Source organism: Podarcis liolepis (genome assembly GCF_965112155.1).
Source record: "Podarcis liolepis genome assembly, chromosome: 16".
Classification (NCBI taxonomy): domain Eukaryota; kingdom Metazoa; phylum Chordata; class Lepidosauria; order Squamata; family Lacertidae; genus Podarcis; species Podarcis liolepis.
Genome location: NC_139567.1, coordinates 35,691,658 through 35,710,475, shown reverse-complemented (window position 1 = coordinate 35,710,475; position 18,818 = coordinate 35,691,658). Strand labels below are relative to the sequence as shown.

The following is an 18,818-nucleotide window of genomic DNA, read 5'->3' as shown; positions in this document are numbered from 1 at the left end:
AATATTCTTCCCTGTGATAGGAAGAGGCTGCTACGGTTGTTGTTTCTTGAGAGATAACTATTTCTTATCCCTGCAGGGCAGAATATTATCTATCGAGGGTGTTTCAGAGCACCAGAGAATTTAACAAACACCTTGCCGGTCTCTTTGATACACGCCAATTTGACAGTGGAGATGTGCTCCGAATTTTGCTCCAAGAAAGTAAGGACAGTTCCCTTTCTTTTCTTCTCCCCATCCCTTCATCTGATTTTGATCAGTTTCCTAGCGCCTCTGGAGCCTGATACTAGGAAAAGAGAGAGGGAGAGAGAGCGCTCTGAGGTTCTGGGGTGGGAAATGCGTGTATAATTGCATTTTAGAACCATAGCTGATGATGCACATTTCAAAGCAAATCAGATTTCTGTGCTGCTTTTCCTCAGTGACACTTAACAACTTTGAATTCTGGCAGCTTTCAAAAGTTTCAACATCCAGAGGTATTTCAGCTTATATTTCTTGTACAAGTTTCTAGACCTTGTGAGTGCAGAGAAGGGGCTGGAGGTGATGGATCTTTCCCAACCATTGCATTCCTGCAGGCCACCTAGCTCTTTGGCAATGGAAGCTGAGCTGTTCCATTTTTATATCAACCTGTCCAGTGCTTGGGGGGGGGTATTGTATAGATGCTTATTGGAGAATGGGGGGGGGGGGGAATCCCAAGCCTTGAATACTATTATGATGCTTGCCAGCTTGGGCAGATGGTTTCTCTCATTGTAGAAAATGAGTGCGCACCGTGGGTAAAAATGGAAAACGCCGCTATAGATGAAACTCTGTTGAGTGTTTACCCATTTTGGAAACACAATTTTCAATCTTTGACATGGCTAGCCAATAGTTTTCAAAGCATTTTGAGGGAAAGAAATCACTTGCATCTGCCGGGACATTGACTCCACGGTTACAGCAGATGAATCTTGAGAGGTTTCCAGAGCGCTGCCTAGTCCTGTTGTGTTTGATGTGTTTCAGTTAGTAAGGCTCGAGGAAGTGGACAAGGTTCTTAGATTGGTCAGAGTGACCACTTGTGCTCTGGACCCTTGCTCCCCTTGGCTGCTAAAAACTAACAGGGAGGGGACAGCTGGCTGGGCCAGGGAGGTGATTAATACCTCCCTGTGAGAGACAGTGGTTGCTGCCTGCTTGAAGGAGGCAGTGTTGAAACCACTCCTCAAGAAACCCTCCCAATACTTGGAAAATCTATGCAACTACCAGCCAGTTGCTAATCTTCCCTTCTTGGACAAGTTTCTTGAGCAGGTGGTTGCAGAACCAGAACCAGGCACTCTTGGAGGAAACTGATTTTCTAGATCCATTTAAATCAAGGTTTAGGCCTGGCACTGAAAATGTTTTGGTTCCCCTGTATGATGACTTCTGTTGGAAGAGAGAAGGGAAAAAGTGTCCTTGTTAATTTTCCCTGACCTCTCAGTGGCTTTCAGTATCATCAGCTGTGGTATCCTTCTGGAGTGGCTCTCTGAATTAGGGGTGGGTGACACCACTTTGCAGTAGTTCTGGTCCTACTTGGAAGGCCGTTTCCAAAGGGGAATGCTTGGGGAGTGTTCTTCGGCCCCATGGAGCCTCCAATGCAGGGTTCCTCAGGGCGCAGTTTCGTCCCTCATGTTGATGAAACCAATGAGCGGGGTCATCCAGAGCTTTAGTTTTCAAGCCCTGCCCCCCTCTTCTCCTTTCTTGGGACTCCTATTTAATTCAGATGTGGGCAGGAGAGCCCTTCAACCAAAGGAATCCTTTGAACAGAGGGTTGTATTCTGACAGCCAATAAAATAGAGCAAAGATAGCCAACATGGTATGCTTCAGATGTTATCCTAGTTCCCACAAATGTTCCCATTTGATCATAATTTCTCCAACATTCTCCTTCAATGCCTTCACTTATAAATCAGAAGAAGATGCTTGGTGTTATTTGTTTTGTGGAAATGAGCTGTTAGAAATCCTCTCCGGAGCTGAAAATTGCTCTGCATTTTCCAAAGCAAAGCCAGGCTGCTCAAATCATAATATTGTAAATAAAGCAGCATTATCATCAAAAATTCTCAAATCATTGGGTAAAATGTGCAGAGATGTGACAGTTTAATATGCTTAAAGAAAGAAAACATTACAGTAAGTTGAGTGAGCAAGCTTCTTTTGATTATTGCAAATGCCAACAAATTAAAGTCAACGACATTCCAGGCAGAGAAAGTATGCTTTTGTTATGTTTCATTCTCTAAATTGGTGTCTGAGATGTTTTATTCTCTTATTTGGTGACTGAAATCTCAATCTGTATACTCATTTGGATTTATTTTTCCATGCATTTAAATGCCGTGACGGCCTAACTGCCTAATTCAGGTGGAAGTAAGTCAGATCCACTCAAAATAAGTCCAGAAAGGACAATTATTGTTAAGGGAATTCAGTTCAGTTCATGGCAGTGCTGGTGAGCAGCAATCAGGACCATGGTTAGCTCCAAGTGGGCTCTGCTAGCTGAGCTACAGAAATATGTTGTCTCAGCAAAGGAAGTCTCACCTGAATCTTCAAAAGGTGGCCTGCATCCCTGTCTACAATCCTTAAATGACCTGCAACTGGTTCTGTAGTCACATGTTTCTCTGTGGCTGTGGAGCAGGTTAAGCTCTCATGTATGAGTTGCATCCCCAGGCTGCCAAGGGGTAGAAGGGATTGCTGTGGGTTTCTGCCTGAGTGAAGTGTCCTGTGATTCACCCTAAACTGAATCCTCCTCAGGAGCATACTAGGATACAGGGGGCATGACGCTTGACTTCCACCATTCAAGGTGCTCTGTTGACCACTACAACTTTTTACGCTTATGACCTGGGCTATAAGTATAAAGCACCTATCTAATAAATGCCCTAATGCCCTATGGACCTGCCTAGTCTTTTTGCATCTTCAGAGGCTCTTCTCTAGATGATAGTGCCTTCTAGGGATCAAGGCCTTTTCTGTAGCAGTGCCTCATTGTGGACCAGCCACAGCTAGGAATGCTTGAACATGCCTGAGATGCACCTCCTGGATTCATATGCAAATTGAAATATGGTTATCTTCAGAATACACACCCACAACAAATTATTTAAGGTGCTCCCTTTTTTTAAAAACAACAACAACAACAGGCAATAGCTGCCTGAAGAGGTTCCTGCCCTACATATTGGATACTGGACTACCAATGCCCCTAGAGAACCAGGGAACAAGCTCAATAGTGCTAATTTTCTAAGAAAATGAATGCCTCCATTGCTCTCTTATAATGGCAATGACACACACCTGAGAGGTGCTGGAACTGAGTTCCAGTGAGTTCCTACTGAAAAAAAGCTACTACCACCACCGTTACTTCTACCCCACCTTTTCCCCTGACAAGGACTCAAGGTGGCATATCCAAGCTAATGGTCATCATTCCTTCTTGCAGAACGAAATCCCCAAATTTAACTCCGTGTTGCATGAAGAAGGCTTTCTTTTGTCTGTCCTGAATCTTCCAACACTCTGCTTCTTCGGATGAGCCCAACTTCTAGTGTTATGTGAAAGCGAGAAAAAAAACCACACCTCTCTCTATCCACTTCCTCATAGAACCATAGAATCATAGAGTTGGAAGGGACCTGAGGTTTATCTGTTCCAACCTATATCCTGTCCATTCTTATTTGCCTTTTCTTTTCTAAACTAAAAAAAGCTCCAAATGGTGAAACTTTCTTCAGACAGGAGCTCCCACACCCCTTGATCATTTTGGCTGCCCTTTTCTGAAGCTTTCACAGCTCTGCAGCATTATTTTTGAGGTGAGGTGACCAGAATCTATCACAATATTTCAAGAGCTGTGTCAACATAGATTTGTAAAGCTGCATTATGATATTGGCAGTTTTCTTTTCAATCCGTGTTCTAATGAACCCTGAAACAGAATTTGTCTTTTTCCTCAACCAGAGCTGCCACACACTGAATCAGCACCTTCATCAAGCTATCCACCATGACCCCAAGGTTCATAGTCCCCTACCAGTTCGTACTGTATATGGGGACATGACACAACGTCTCCCTCTACACCACACACCTGTAACAAGTTCTATTTTTTAGAGAATGACTCACAGCCTATCCCCTACAAATTTACTCAGAAGGAAGCCCCACTGAGAGCAATGGGTCTTCCTCCCTGGTAAATGTGTCTACAATTTCGATCACCACCTGTTCCTTGCTTTTTCTTTTTCTTTTTTTGAAAAGAGATTTTTAAATCCAAACAAACTGAATCTCCTTGTAGAATTCACAAAAATAGTTTAAAAGAGCCACCATTTTTTCTCCCTGCCACGTTTAACCTAAAGGGGAAGTCAGAATGGGATGGTTTGAACCCAATTATGTTGACAACTATTTAATGCCTCGTCATGCCGCCAGAACACTGGAAGAGAGCCTTAGGGACTCTCCATAAATTACCTCATTAGGAGTGGATCATTACATTTGTCCAACAGAGCCTGTGTTCGCTGCATGAGAACAACACAGGGAAATTTTGCATAGGACACATCTAGGTGTCCTGCTGCTTTGATCAGACACTTTTTATGCATTGCTTGGGGAAAGACCTACCACAATTATCCCACCCCCACTGTAAAGATGAACAGGTTTAAGGGAGGTGTGTATGCGTGCCTGTGAACATCTTTAGTTTTATCAAGAGTTATGTAACATGGTTTAATTGGGCCTCATTTTTCCACATACAGAGTTTGCATCTCTTTTGCTGGTGGGGTTTCCTTTACCTAGGCTTGATTGTGGTGTGGCCTTTGAGCATGATCAGAATTTGAGAAGGCATTTTGTCACCTTTTGCAGAATCAGACAGAGCTGGGATTCATGTCGAAAAGCATTGTTTATTTCATTTTGTTGACTGTGTTGCCTACTCTGCCATGTGGCACAAAGTGGCTAGGATGCAGCGCTTTTGTGACCATGCAGAGAATGGAGGCTATGATGATGCTATGAGGAGGGGTGGCATCTGAGGCTATTTAAAAGGGCTGTCAAAAGCCTCCTCCCTAAATCTGTTCTGGGGCCCCCACTCCTGGGCTGACCTGTGCCAACCCATGCCAACCCAAACCATATCTGGCCAGAATTGATTTGTGTTGGGAACTCCAATGCTGGTCCTACTCAGTGTAGACCCACTGAAGTTAATAGACCTGACAAACTTAGATTCCTTACCTTCAGTGGGTCTATTTGGAGTACAACCTACTTGAACACAACTCACTGTTTTCTTACTGTGCAATGTATGCATTGATCAATCCAGTCTAACTCACACAATTCATTGGCTAAGTAGTCAGCCTGATCAACCCTCTAAATTCTGACAGCATCCACAATAGGAAATGTGAAGAAAAAATGGTTTGGAAAAGGAAAATATTTATCTGAGACAGGACAATTCAGAAGAGGAAAACTGAACTTTAGGATTTCCCTTCACATTCGTTTCAGTTCCTGTTGATGCTTTCTAATGTTTGCTAGCCTTTTTTAAATTCCAGCCTTTTATTTTATTTTCTAGGAATTCCCTTTGGCAGCCATCAGAGGACCCCAGTGCCGTTGCGGCTTCCCAACAATTCATTTCCCGTTACACAACAGCTCAGACAGCTTATTCTGTAGCAGGTTGCAAAATGGCAGCAGCACAGCTGAAGAGCCAAAGAGGGGGGACTATCTCTTTGTCTATCAAACTCCTGTCCAAGGTAAGAGAGAGGTTATATATATATAATATCGATAACTATGTGCAGGGAGGTGCTGTGCATCTTATACCCCAAGCAATGAGGCAAGACACTTGCTGTTGGGTTAAGTAGTGCCATAATTTTATTAATGCATTACAGGAGAAATCTGTAGTGAATACTGCAAGCTGTTCTAGGACGTTGGATGAGGGTGAGCAGACTTGCAACCACCCACCGTTGCCTAGGATGGTGTGTCTGACAGTGCCCTGAGTCTACGGACTCAGCTAAGCAGCTGCAAATAAAACGTTTTAAATGTGTTGTAAAGTGCAATATGAAATAGGACAGTAGATTGCGACAGTGAGCTATGCAAAATTCAATGTATTTTTCAAAACTTTTTTTTTTTTAAAAAAATATTTTCACAGCGGTTTTTTATATGTGTGTAGATTCCACCTAGCATTTAAGAATGAGGAAGAAATTCAATTCAGTTTGCATTTAAAGGCAAACCTATCCAATTCTCACTTTCTGAAATGGCACACGAACTCTCTGAAATGCACTCATCTTTTGCAATTTGCTCTTCTCCAGATTTTTCAATGCTGTTCTCCAACTAAGTAATGTATACAAAAATGCAGAGACCAAATTCAAATTTATTACCAAAAAATCAACTTGCCTCATTCTGGACTGACATTGTTATATTAGAGAAATTTACAGGGAAGTCCACAGTCATCAATGGCATATCAAAGACAGGCAAATCTGAGGTGATATGGCTGGATCTTATATCCTGTATTAATGAAAACCACTTGCAGCATCATGTGCTTACTGCCTCTCTTTTTGTATGGAGCTTGTGAATGACACCACACACACACACACACACACACACACAGGCTCATCTGTATTATTACATTTTCTCCTGCACACTGAAATCGCCAACGTCCCTTTGTTTTTGCGTGTGTTTGTTGAGTAGTGGTCTTTTTGTTTGTAACTGTTTTTCTATATATACAAAACCAATTTAAAAAGACTCTAAAAATGCACAAACTGATGTAAAGTGTGCATTAAACAACTATAAGCCCAGACTAGACCTTAGCAGTCTACCTTCAAGAGAGGAGAAGCCTCTTTACAGGGGGTTGTATCAAGCTTAGATCCATTAAAGTTATGGATCTAAGTAAGTCATTTCAATGGTTCTACCCTGAAGAGGACTAACATTGCATACAACCTGGGCTCATTGTCTGCTTCAACAACAGCATGGGGAGACTGGTTCTACTAGATCTTCTGGGCTGGAGTCCTTAGAGCTGGAGGCAACCTCCTCAGGCCAGAAAATGCTGGCTGTTGCTGTTCCAGAGGTTCTGGAGCAGTGAGGTGTTCTGGGGGCTGGTTCGGGAGCCAGGCCCTCAAAATCTATGGAACATCCTCTGAGGAGGCCTGTACTTTTAAACCATGACCAGAAATCAGGAGACATATGTGTAGATGAACCTTAGGGGCTCATCCTGAGGAGAAATATTGGAAAAATTTCAAGGGAGACCAAAAGAGAGTCAATAAGACTACTGAAATGTATTAAAGCTGTTCTACACTTCCCTTAACTATTCACAATGAACTGACATTGATTTTGACTGGGATGATATGGCACAGGGAAATCCATCTCTCTCTTTCTCTCTCATCTTGTGGTAATGCAGAATATATCCACTGCACTTGCAATATTGATCTGCCCTTAAGGGAGAAAAAAATTGCAGTACAGATAGGCAAGACCAGCATTGAGAAATAAGAGTCAGGGAGTATATATTCAAACATGTCTGATTTGGATCTTTTCCTGGAGAAACCGCTAGCACAGACAAGTCTTAAGTAGATAATTAAGAGACAAACATTAAGCGTGTCCAAATCTATCTTGCTGGTAGGCAGAAAATCCTTTGTTTTATGGTGATAGAAAAGCTTAGCTGGAATTCTAGGGCTGGAGGGGATGAAATTATTATGCCATCCAACCCCCTGTTCCAAAAGCAAGACCACCAGCCTCAATAGATCAAGCTGTGCAGTCTTAACCACAACACACCCCAAGCAGATAGTTGATCCTTTGTTAAATAAAATAAAATAAACTCACAGAGCAAATACTTAATGCAAAAGAGCCAAGCCACATATATTGTTGTGGTTGTTTTTTAAAAAAGGCTTGCAGGGCAAATATGTTAATTCAATAGTCATCTACTGTAGTGGAACTCAAAACTAACAAACGTGACAAGCCAATCTGACCAGGGTTGTCAAGAGTACAAAAGGTACTCTGAAATCTCTTTCTTTCTTTCTTTCTTTCTTTCTTTCTTTCTTTCTTTCTTTCTTTCTTTCTTTCTTTCGGAGTAAGTTTCTAGTCTTCCTAGAAAAAAAGATATGAAGCCAAATGTCCTATGCAACTTTTCAGAGATGAAACCAACCTGCTACTCCCACCTTTCATTGTCTTTAGCGAATGCGTGAAGTCAGAGCTGTAATTAAACAATGATTTCTTTGGATGCTGGGTGATAAGAATCCCTTTGGTCCTAAAAAGCTGCTGTTTTTCCCTCTCCTTTAGTGCAACTTCTATTCCTGCTTCTGTGAAACTGTATTCATTTGGGGCAGGGGGCAGGAAACCTTTTCAGCAGGGGGCTGGTCCATTGTCCCTCAGACAATGTTGTTGGGGGCCGGACTATATTTTTTTTTGGGGGGGGAAATGAACAAATTCCTATGCCCCACAAATAACCCAGAGATGCATTTTAAATAAAAGCACACATTCTACTCATGTAAAAACACGCTGATTCCCAGACTGTCTGTGGGCCGGATTTAGAAGGCGATTGGACCAGACCCCGTGCCTTAGTTTGCCTACCCATGGCTTAGTGTGTCTGTTGTTTATCAGGCTTAACTAACTGGTTTTTATTGGTGTTTTGCTGTAAAAAACCAGGAGTTGAATGCAGCTATCAAAGCATGGAGGGGGTGATATGCCTAATTTCCTGGCCTTATGTCTCTCTGTGTGTTTTTCCTTAGTGACTCATCACTTCTCTTTGACCATGAGTGCTGTGTTACACACACACACCCCACACATACACCACCACAATTTTTATTGGTTTTTAAACAAATACAAATGCAACTATAAAACACTTATCCAGCAGTAGAGATAAGTGTACTGTCGCTAGACATACACATACTTTCAACATTCAAACAGATTACTTGATGTAACCCCTCCACTGAGCATATTGAGTTGTTGATGTAACAATGTCTTGATTTGGGCTATCAACGTAATTAAAGAAAGGGGTCCATGTTTCTTGGAAGGTGTCTCTAACTTATAGATGCTCATTTTTATTTTTGCCATCTTTACTCTAAAATTTCAAGGATGTAGTAGTGGAATGGAAAAACTGAAATATTATCTAGTCTCCTGGTATGTGTGTGTTTAGGGAAGTAAAGTATGTGGTTGTGCTTGGTTATTGCTATTATGCTCAACTTATGGGACGATTAATTGCTTTTCCACCCACAGAGGAAAAATTTGTGGTTTCTTCAGGGTGAGTTATTGTTGCTGATATGCATACTTAAATTGGCATCTGCATCTGCAAGAATAAAACAAAAGAGGGGTCGGGTATGAGATATTAATGACCACACAACAGCTGATCTTAGAATACATAGCTTGCTTTTTTAGAATTTAAATCTTGAATTTATCAAAGGGCAACCATGTGAAAAATAATTGTTGTAAATTGTTGTCATTTTGTGTGTGTATTTGTTGGGGGGGAGAGAGATTACTTTGCTAACAATGAAATGCCATCTATATCTGGTTGTAGACACCCGCTGCACTGACCGGATGTTTCTCCCCACCAAATCCAAAGCTTTTGTGGCATTGTCAAGCTTCCCTGGAGCTGGCAACACCTGGGCTCGTCATTTGATAGAACATGCTACAGGATTCTACACTGGGAGCTACTATTTTGATGGAACCCTATATAATAAAGGTAGGCTATTGAGCTGTGCCTGTCTTGTTTGTTTGTTTGTTTGTTTGTTTGTTTGTTTCTAAGAACAAACACACTGCCAGCTTTGGGCCCTGAGTGCTTTTGTCTAAAAGTGGGTTTACTGAACAGTGGGAGGAAAGGGGTGTGTGCCACATTAGATCGGAACAGTGTAGTAGTAGGATTCATGATAGGGGTGAGTAGGAAGTAGAGGTTACCAGAAGGTGAGGGGGAAGGGGGGAAGGTAAAAGGGAAGTGTACCAAAAATACAAAAAGACAGGCAGGGGCTCATGGGCAAATTTGGGAGAGATGGGTCCCAAACAAGGAAATAGTGGAAGTGTACCAAAGAGGGAATTGCTGGTAGGGCCATGACAAACTTGTAATGGCTGGCCTGCTTACAGTGGCATATATGATCTAAACACAATAATATATATCTCAGTCTATCTATCTATATCTATCTATCTATCTATCTATCTATCTATCTATCTATCTATCCACACAAACACACACTTTATATACACACACACAGGTTTTAAAGGGGAAAAGGATCACTGGAGAAGCAGGAGAACTATTTGTGTCAAAACTCACGAGAGTGGCCAAAAAGAAATTGAAATGTTTGACTCGGCCATCTTATTGATACGGAATCCATACAAGTCGCTGGTGGCAGAATTCAACCGGAAGTGTGCAGGCCATCTCGGGTATGCCACAGATCGAAACTGGAAAAGCAAAGGTAAGCCATTACTTTCTGATTTCATGTCAAAGAGGGATTTAAGGAAACATGCTGCACTCCTGTTTTCTTTACTTGTCAAAATTACAGACTGTTTCAAAGCATAAAGCCATCAAAGTAGCATATAAGAGAAAAAGAGAACAAAACACCCAGTTCTAAAACAAACAAACAGTAACACGGAGTCACTGAATTGTACAAAGTTGGAAGGAACATCATTTCAAGGATGCTAATTCTAAAAAAAAAAAAAAGCAGTTTATCTAGGTATATAACTGATACTCCATAAATGACTAGGTTTCTCAGGGAAAGAATTCTTAAACCAAAGCATCTTCAGTAGGTATCTAAACACCATGATTTCAGGTGCGTGTTTCATTTCAGCTAGCAATTGATTCCATAGAGTTGGAGCTGCTGCACTAAAAGCTCAGTTTCTAGTACAAGCTCAGCACATGTAGATGCTCAGTAGTGAGAGGTATAGTTGCTTGGCAATAATACATGGGGTGAGGTGGTTCTTTAGATACCCTGGTCCCAAATGAACATTTCTTCATGTTGGAGGAACATCTACCACTGTTTTTTTCAAGCAGAAAAGGTCCTTGTTCTGTCTCTGGCATCACCACTTGTAAGGATCAGGGCTACATCTGCACCATACACCATAGCTGTCAATGTTTCCCTTTTTTAAAAGGGAAATTCCCTTATTCCAAATAGGATTCCTCGCAAGAAAAGGGAAAAGTTGACAGCTATGCCATACACCTAAAGTGTTACAATATCCCTCTAAGAGTCATGGCTTCCCCCCAAAGAATCCTTTGGAACTGCTGAGAGTTGTTAGGAGACGGAGCTGCAATTCCCCAAATGGTTTAACAACCAATCCTTCTTGCCAGGAAACACTGGGAATTGTAGCTCTGTGAGGGGCAGAGCTTAATGAACTACAGTTCCCAACATTCTTTGGGGGAAGCCATGACCGTTTAAAGTGGTGTGAAAGTGGTATAATGTAAAGGTAAAGGTAAAGGGACCCCTGACCATTAGGTCCAGTTTTGGCCGACTCTGGGGTTGTGGCGCTCATCTTGCTTTATTGGCCAAGGGAGCCGGCGTACAGCTTCTGGGTCATGTGGCCAGCATGACTAAGCCACTTCTGACGAACCAGAGCAGGGCACGGAAACACCATTTACCTTCCCGCCAGAGTGGTACCTATTTATCTACTTGCACTTTGACGTGCTTTAGAACTGCTAGGTTGGCAGGAGCAGGGACCGAGCAGTGGGAGCTCACCCCGTCGCGGGGATTCGAACCGCCGACCTTCTGATCGGCAAGTCCTAGGCTCTGTGGTTTAACCCACAGCGCCGCCTGCGTCCCGGTTAGTGGTATAATGTATTGAGCATTAAATGTACAGATTGGACCTAAGTGAACTGATACTTTTCAGAAGAGAGCTTTCCAAGAAAAAAAGACACTTCACCTCCTCTCCCTCAAGAATTTTCAAGCAACCTTCCCCTCAATTTTGCCACACACAAATAGCACTAACAGAAAGGGGGTATCTGCTTCTGATATCATTTTAAAGCAGTCTTCCTTTGCCATCCTTTTTCTGTCTGGCAACAACTGGGTTTGAAAACAGATAAGTCAATATCCTTTATTTTGTCTTTCGCTTTGCAGAGTGGCCAGATTTTGTAAACAGCTATGCCTCCTGGTGGGCTTCCCATGTGTTGGACTGGCTCAAGTATGGCAAACGTCTCCTCGTCATCCACTACGAAGACTTGAAGCAGGCCCTGCTCCCTAATCTGAAAGAAATGGTCAGATTCCTGAACATCACAGTGACGGAGGACCGCTTGCTCTGTGTTGAGAACAACCGAGATGGGAACTTCAAGCGGTCAGGAGCCAGGCAGAAGGGATTTGACCCATTCACAGAGGAGATGAAAAACATGATCAATAAATACATTATGATGGTGGACAAAGCCCTGAGAGAGAGAAACTTTATCGGGCTTCCAAAAGAGTATTTGCCCAGATGATGTCATATGACCAGCTAGCTACATAAAAAAAAAGAGATCCTAATAATGAATTTTTTAAAAAGGCCAGAATTTTATAGCAGTAAAAAGGCAAGATTTGCACAGGGTCTGCTGATGAATGCAAATTCTTGAGACTTGGACGCTCTTCAGGGGTACTAAGTGCTACGAAAGGCGAGCAATGAAGGATGGAAATTGGGTTATAAACCAAGGCAAAAGACATTAGCGTCTCTGCCTCTGTGTGTCCTTTTCTCTATAAATGGCTACAAATTTTAACACTTGTGTGCCCTGCTAATTATGGGAAATGTGTGTGAGGTAGGGTGGGGTGGGGGAGGCAGACAGTTCCTTTGTATCCCCCTAACTGCCTACTATCAGTACTTCTCAAGAGTAACTATAACTTTTATAACAATTTTGGCAATTCAAATGTGCAGGTTACCTCCTTGCTTTCTTTGTTTTAAACTCACCCTGATAAATATTTTTAGCTAAGTAGTTCGGGGGGGGGAGTTGTTTTCTCTGCCTTCTTCCTTTATTTATGAATTTTAAAAACTGGGTCTTTATCCTTCATGAAAAGGACATGTCTAGAGGGTTGCAATCTAGGCAATCTCAAATGGGGACATTCCCTCCTCAATATTTCTAATGAAGATTTCTAATGAAATTAAATTGGGAGCAATTATTCCTCTTGCTTTCCCACTGGAGATGGCTGAATGGATATCTATCTCCAACAAAATTCTACTCAGAGGAAACCCATTGATGTTAATGGGCCTACGTTAGTCATTAAAATGTAATAATCAGTGGGTCTGCTTGGAATAAGACTCTGTCATTGGATGCAACCCATATTCTTTAAACTAGGATTCATTTGAATTTCAAATTATGCATCTTGTTGGGTTTAGGGATTTTAGAGGGGAAAGGTATAGAATTCTAGAATTTGGCAGTGGTGATGTTGCATTAATTTTTTAACTTGGGCGGAGTGCCTCTCAAATTTTAATTTCTAAAGAGAAATGGGAAAATCCAAAATTGAATTCAGTTTCGTCAGATTTGTCAGATTTGTGGAAATCTTTACTATGGCCCCAGCTTGCTCCAGCCCTCACAATCTCTTGCCAGTATGCCTTTGATGAGCTTTGGCATGAAACGAGAGGCAACTATGCAATCAGAACAGGGTGGACTCTCATTCAGAGATTGGGTGGCTGCCCATCTAGGTAACTAGTGCAATGGATTCCCTGGATTGGCAGAGAGTTTAGACTGCATTATCTTTGAGGTTCCTTCCCACACTATGATTGCAACAACAATATTGTTATGCCATTGTTCATCCAGTGGTGGGGGTTGGGGCATCACAAGAGTGAAATGGAGCTCCTATGACAGGACAGATCAGGGACCACACAGTGTGCCTTGTGATGACACTGCTTAAAGTGCATACAATATTGTCTTACTTGCTAACCAAGAGGGAAATGCCAGCATGGAGTTTTCCATCACAAGTGAAACATAAAATACATAAGGGTAATGTGGGGGTGAGTGGGAGACTGACATGTCTAACTTTCAACCACAGTGGTTTGGAGGAGGGATAAATAAATATAAGCAAAAACCACATGGAGGAATATGGATGCCTTTGTGTCTCACCCACATCTGATTAATAAGAGCATTACTGAAAATTCATCTGATCCTATTTGTCTGTAATTTGGCAGGTTTGTTACCCAGGGACACATCTCTCACGTCAGCAGACTTTCAAGGGTCCATCAAGTTGGAAATCCTGTTGTCCAGGAGGGCCGTCCAGATGCCTCCAGGAAGCCCCCCATGAGGGCTAGAAGCTTGGCTTGACCTCTGTCCAAATAAGCACACCATTTTCACTTTGTACACACACATATATACACAAACACACTTGGGTGGGCATGACTTATTCTGGATGACAAATCATCCCAATTAGTCTGAAGTGATTTTCAGTTCTGAAATTTCCCATTAATTGAGCATCTTTGCTAGTAGGCATGTCACAGCAAGGGTGCCAGGAGATGTTGCATAGCAGAATGTTATAAGTGGGACCTACAGCTTGCAAAGAAAATTGTAATGCAGAGTGCTTCTGTGCAGGTTCCTGGCCAGGATAGCCTATCTATTCCCCTTTGTAACCCATTTCCATCTTCTTCCACAACAATCAGTCAGCACCCCATGGTCAATGAGAATACTACATACAAACAGGGCTTTCTTTGAGGCACTTCCACACTCAATTCCCCCATCACCCCAAAGATTTGAAGAGGCAGGGAGTTGTTGGGAGCCCCTTATTTCCCTCTCAGACCTACAATTCCCAGAGCTGTTTAACAAGTAATCCCTCTTTCCAGGGAACTCTGGAAACTTCAGCTCTGTGAAGGGAATATTGGGTCCTCTAACAACTCTCAGCACTACAGTTCCCATTATGTTTTGGGGAAAGCCATGACTGTCCAAGTGGTATGAGTGCTTTAAATGTATGGTCCTGGCAGCGATCTTCTGAGAGAGACAGAAGGCAAAGGTGTAACAAGAAGTAGACTGGTGTGGATGTTGCCATAGAGAGAATCTGCACATAGCTGCCTATGCCCAGTGAGATAATGAACAAGGTCTTCAGAACTTGAGCAAATGGCTGCAGTATCAAAGTCCTCATAATCCTGAAGAAACCAACACTTAACACGTGCTCACCGTATTCTCCTAACATCCTAATCAGAACGTACCCCAGTTAGAAAATGGCTTATGTAAGCTTACTTTGTCATACAATTGGTTAAATGCTACAGTTGTTGGCTCATGAGAGCATGCGTTCCTCCCAATGAAAGGTATGAGATGTTTTTGACCAGCATAACTTTGTATTAGCACAATCCTTCAAAGATGCCTGGAGAGCAGAGATGTAAGAAGGCACTGTTTTCTATCCATCACATGCAGCACTGTTTCCATGCTGCTGCAGTCTGCCTGTCCCCAAAACTACATTATTTGTATTATTCCACACTGTTTGTTGCAATGTGATGTGTGTGGGAAGGGGGGCATAATCAATTAGCTATCATTTGCAGACTGAAACCAATCACATTCACTGAATTGATTTCAGTTTCGGATATGAATGAATAAGCACTGGCAATTTCTCCTCCTGTTTTTCTTTTCATTCTCTGACGCCTTTACTGGGGAGTCAACAAGTACAGAAGGTCTCTATGCTCTGATAATGAGGGAGACTTCTGGATTTCACCTACGTTGTGTTTATAATGCTAGAATCCTTGCAAACTTGCACTGTACAATAAAACCTCCTTCTCCTTTTCACCCATTAATGTAACAGCAACACAGTAGACTCACAGGTCTTCATCACAATGACACTACAGGAAAACTGTTCAATCCATACAATCAAACCGGTTAATGATTTGATAGGATTACAACTGGTGTGTTCCTTTGTTAAGTACAATTCTTTCCACTCTAGCTGGAATATTGTGCAAGTCTATTCTTCAGAATTCTTTGTTCTATAAAGATCGGAATAAATGATAATGTCACATTTTAGAGACAGTTAAGTCCCCGCTGCCTTAACACTCTGCTGTGGAGAGCATTTGTTTCCTTAGACATTTCCTCCCCTTCCCATTCATTTAAATGGGTTACACTGTGCCTGTTTTATGGTTCTTTTTCATTCCTATCTCTACTAAATTAAGTTCTGGATTTCAGAAAGAAATATCAATAGCACATAACATCTGAAATCATTTTCTGCAACCCAGAGAGAACAGCAGAGAGGAACAACTTTGCCTGTCATTTCTGTCATGTTTTACATCCAGGTTCTGACTTTGAAAGCAACCTTAGATCCTAAATGTATGCTTTATTCATTATACTGACTGGTGGTGTGGTGGAACTATGAGCATTGTTTTGAAAAGGTCAGCACAGAATTAGTCCTCCCCCACTTTACTGAAGAAAGTTGAGAAAGGTATCATTAATTAACCCAAAATATGAACAGGTATGTACACATCGATTCCATTAAGAAACTGACTGCTAGGTTTCACATTTCCTCAAGAGCGTTCTTTTTGCAGTCCTGGATAGTGGTTTGTAAAGCCATACATTTCAATGTTATGTTCGACCATATTTATTTCTGATGCAGAGTTTAGTTGATTACTGATAATACTTGTCAAGTGATTAAACGAAAATCAACGATTACATACATTTGTGTAAAATTAGAGATAGGTGACAGAACAGCCAAGTTGATGAGGAAGCTGAGTTGCATTTCAGACACAACAGAGACTCAGATGAAGTTTCTGGAAAACATCTTATGGCTCTGCCTTTATTGGCAGCACCAATTAAGATAGCTTTTGCAATTTGCTACAAAGAACCAACGAGACAAGCAAGGTGAGAAACAGGTGATTTCTAGGAGAGGAATAATGCTCTGAGAAAGAAGGAATGTGCTGTGAACTTTTAGGATATAGGCTGCAAATATTTTGAAGGAAGGAAGGATTGGATTATACCAAATGCTATTCAGATATGATGGATGGAACCAGTTATACACCTTATAAGCTGTGAGACATATGACTAAGACTAAGAATGTGAGAAGAGCCCTGTTGGATTAGATCAAAAGCCTATTTATTACTGGGAAGCTCAGATCAGCTGGCGATTTGGCTTTTCTCTGTGGAAGGAGTGTGGTGCCATTGCAAAGGAACAGAGACAGCAAACACTGGCTTAAGCTGGCTGATGTCTCTAGGCTAGTTTGAGCAATAGCTTTGGTGACAAAATATGCAGAAACCTAATTTGTTCCCAGAAACTTCTCCATATCTAATGAAGGCGCATCTCCATTTTTTGCCATTAATATATCCTGAAGGTTTCCTTTCAGCAAGCAAAGTAATTAGATGGAATCTTAATTTGCATTCCCTGGGAAAGGACCATTGCCTTTCCCCAAGAGGGACACCTTTGTGAATTGGTTGTTGCCTCTGATTGGCCAAAGACCTGTCATGACTATCCTGTAAACTCTGCAGTGGGAAACCTATATTGTTCTTGATCCAGTACTTGAGTTAATTACTATTTAATCTCCTCTCTGTCCAATAAACTCCTAAATATAATCACCTTTTGCTTATGGCACACCACACATTGTGAACTCTCTTTCCTATAAATCAGTGTTTCTCAACCTGTGGGTTCCCAGATGTTGTTGGACTACAACTCCCATCATTCCTAGACACCATGACCACTGGTCAGGGATGATGGGAGGTGTAGTCCAACAACATCTGGGGACCCACAGGTTGAGAACCACTGCAAATGGACATCCCTCAGACTCAAAAAAATAATAATCCAGCTTTTATGGATACCCCAGGAGGCTGCTACATTAGGGCATGTCATTTTAGCGGGTGAAGTATTTTGAATTCCCAAGTCATGTTGCAACGTTTTAGAACCCCTCATTTTTGAAAGCTAAAAAATTCAATGCATCTCCTCTACTCTTCCCTAGATCTCTTCTCCTTGTCTCGTCTCCCTGTCTCTCAGCCATGTTTGTTATTTTGTTTTGGGTTAGTCATGGCCCTTGTAGGAAGTCATGACCCTTGTAGGAAGCCACAAGCAAGCATTTTTTTTTAAGGAAACAGATTGGCTAACAGAATGCAAGCTTGTTGGATGCCTCTCTGCCATGGAACAGACCAGTCATCAAAGTCCCACCAAACACCTGCTACCTTGCCCTTGCAGTTCATACTTTCATACTGCATCACGGTGTGGTATGCTGGTTTGACATCAACTGATAGGAAGTGCCTACAGAGGGTGGTGAATACAGCACAAGATATTATGGGCTGTCCCATGAATCCGCTGGATGAAATAGCGGAAGAACGTTGCCTCAGGAGAGTGAGGAAAATTCTCAGGGATGATTCACACCCTGGCTGGCACTTTCTTGATCTCCTGCCCTCAGGCAGAAGATATAGAAGCATGATTAGTCGCACCAACAGGGTAAAGAACAGGTTCTATCTGTGGGCTGTTAGGCTGCTGAATAAAGATAACAACAGGGCAACTGACTTTCGGGTTTGGTGGGTGTGCATCAGTAAACGAGGGGGAATTAAAACTAAGAGGGCTGAGTGGGGGTGCTCGTGTAATCTCACTGTATACAAGTTGTACAAGTGACAATAAAGTATTTCAATTCCATAGGGAAACTCAGAGAACCATTTCCTTCCATTCTGCTTTCCTCAGGACAGGCAGCTACTGTCTGATCACTCACCACAGTGTCTACCTTTTCTATTTCCCCAATCTCACTGTCTTTGTATCCTCACAATGCCATTTCCATTCAAACTTCTCCCTAGTACATCTAGGTTTCCATTGTAGCCCTTCTGCTTCCCTAGCACCCACACACTCCACATATAGTAAACACTCCACTCTCCATCTCTTCCTGGCACTACCATTGGAAGGGTTGAAGCTATTGGCCCAGTCAGTGTAAATGTGGGTAGCCTGTACATTAATTTGTAGCAACTCACCATCTCACTCTTTGCTAACCTGGCAGTTGACATGTCAAGCCACGTAAATCCATTTTATTTATGATCCATGTTATTCATGATCCAATCTTTTAGTAGTGTGAGATTACAGGGGTTCCAGGCACTTACCCAGTGTCCGTGTTTGT

General features: G+C 42.0%; 1 protein-coding gene across 1 annotated transcript in view; it reads left to right on the top strand.

Moving 5' to 3' along the window:
• WSCD1 (WSC domain containing 1) overlaps window positions 1-13,853 on the top strand; it is a 41,778-nt gene extending 27,925 nt beyond the window's left edge. The window contains exons 5-9 of the mRNA XM_083479637.1: window positions 77-198; window positions 5,477-5,654; window positions 9,404-9,568; window positions 10,092-10,292; window positions 11,925-13,853. Of these exons, the coding sequence (XP_083335763.1) occupies window positions 77-198; window positions 5,477-5,654; window positions 9,404-9,568; window positions 10,092-10,292; window positions 11,925-12,277 (1,019 nt within the window). The 3' untranslated portion in view covers window positions 12,278-13,853. The remainder of the gene's footprint in view (window positions 1-76; window positions 199-5,476; window positions 5,655-9,403; window positions 9,569-10,091; window positions 10,293-11,924) is intronic.
• Window positions 13,854-18,818: the final 4,965 nt, after the last annotated feature.